Consider the following 1,937-nt stretch of genomic DNA (forward strand, 5'->3'; position numbering starts at 1 on the left):
GGGGCTGGGCAGTGTTGCTCTCTGCATGCACAGCAGACCAGAGGTCAAGCTTCTACCCAAGGGTATTTCCCGGCTCTGTGCCTTTATTTACCCTTCCTGTTCCCTCTGCCTTTCACCCTCCTCATCATCCATACCCCATCAATTCCCCTGATGGAAACCCTTCACTGGCTTCCTATCTCATGTATAATAAAAGCTACCACGGCCCCCAAGGCCCTGAAAAGCCTCTCTCACCCCGCTCCCACCATCCTCATCCGCCCTCTTCCTCACTCTGCTCCTGCCACCATTAACCAGCTGTCTGACTCACGGTGACCCCACATGTGTCAGAGTAGAACTGTGCTCCATAGGATTTTCAATGGTGGCTTTTTCAGAAACAGATCACCAAGCCTTTCTTCCAAGCACCTCTGGGTGGACTCTATCCTTGAACCTTCTGGTTAGCAGCGGAGGGCTTAACCGTTTGCACCACCCCGGCAGGGACCACAGCCCCACTCGCTCTTTATTCCACCTCAGACACACCGTGCTCACCCTCCCTCACCTCCCGGGAAGGCGGTGGCTCCCAGCTCTGTGCTCCCCCCCACAGCACGGCTCCTCCTGGCGCCCTCAATCCACCTGTGTGCCACTTGGTAACACATGGTACTTGGGGCAGGGTGAGACCAGCTGAGGAGGGGAGAGCCAGCCCACAGTACCTTCTCTCCGGTCAGAGCGACCATGTCAAGGGGTCCGTACATGAACCGCCCCACCAGAACCTGGGGACCATCTTCAGCAGCGATCACATCGTTGGCCCGGTGGTTGGCAGCGACGTTCTGGAAGGACAGCGAGAACCCGGCTCAGCCTCTGCAAGCTAGACTTGACCTTGCTTTCTACATTGGATTGTCCTTTGGATGAGCTGGAGGGATATGGACCTACTGAATCGTGTTTTCTTATTAGCTTCTGTTAGAACCCATGAGAAAAACAGACCACGAGACCCCTAACGGTGTCTTCAAGGAGCTCAGGGGTTTCCATAAATGTGCAGTCTCTGCTTTTGATTCTCTCACACAGCCCCTGAGATTACAACCAGTCCTCCCAACCTGTCATCCGTCCGGGTTCCTGGACTGGAAACTGTTGTGTCCCCTTTGGTCCCTCCTTCTACATCACAGCTTACACCCAATAGCCAGTTACTGTATGTCCTGTTTTAGCGGAAAGTGCCTAACATATACGAAGGTAGGATAATGTAACAAAGCCTCGTGTATCCATCACCAGCATCACCGTCTATCAACGCATTGTCCATTCTCATTTCAGTCTGGTCCCCAGTCACCCCTCCCACTCTGGATGATTTTGGAGCAACTCCGACGTCACATCATTTTATCTGGATCCATCTCAACATTGCCATCTGTCTTTACTTCTGGTTTCAATTCATTCCACAGCTCAAAGGGCTGTGGTAGCCTCGACCACCCACCACACCCAGCCTGGCCTTCAAGACCCAAGTCACTTAATCTGGTGACCCTTCCGTTACAGTATCATTCATACTGGTATCTGATCCCCACCCCACCTTCATTACCTCTCGACCAGACCCTGCTGATAGCTTCCTCATGGAGCTCTTTATTCAAAAACAGGCCCCGAATATGGAAATGGATAGTGGTGATGGTTGTACAACATGGTGAATGTAATTAATGTTATTGAATTGTGTCACTTAAAATTGGTTAAAATGGCAAGTGTTTTGTTATACAGGGAGTCCTCGACTTACGACATATTTGAATTACGATGAACCACACTTATGATCATCCTCTTTTTTTAATGATTTGTGTATTTTTTATGTATGTATTAAAATATATCTGTATTAAGTGGTAACTTTGGTGAAGGGTGAGACAGTACACAATACTGGGGAAGCCAGCACAACTTGTACAAAGCAAGGTCATGGAAGCTCCATAGACACATCCAAACTCCCTGAGGGACCGAATTAC

The 1,937-nt window shown here is 50.0% G+C and overlaps 1 protein-coding gene across 1 annotated transcript in view; it reads right to left on the reverse strand.

Annotated features, from left to right (window-relative positions):
* PITPNM3 (PITPNM family member 3) overlaps window positions 1–1,937 on the reverse strand; it is a 112,579-nt gene that overhangs the window by 9,915 nt on the left and 100,727 nt on the right. Inside the window, exon 16 of the mRNA XM_023730997.1 lies at window positions 679–800. Within this exon, the coding sequence (XP_023586765.1) occupies window positions 679–800 (122 nt within the window). The remainder of the gene's footprint in view (window positions 1–678; window positions 801–1,937) is intronic.

Source organism: Trichechus manatus, unplaced genomic scaffold, assembly GCF_000243295.1.
Source record: "Trichechus manatus latirostris isolate Lorelei unplaced genomic scaffold, TriManLat1.0 scaffold00040, whole genome shotgun sequence".
Classification (NCBI taxonomy): Eukaryota; Metazoa; Chordata; class Mammalia; order Sirenia; family Trichechidae; genus Trichechus; species Trichechus manatus.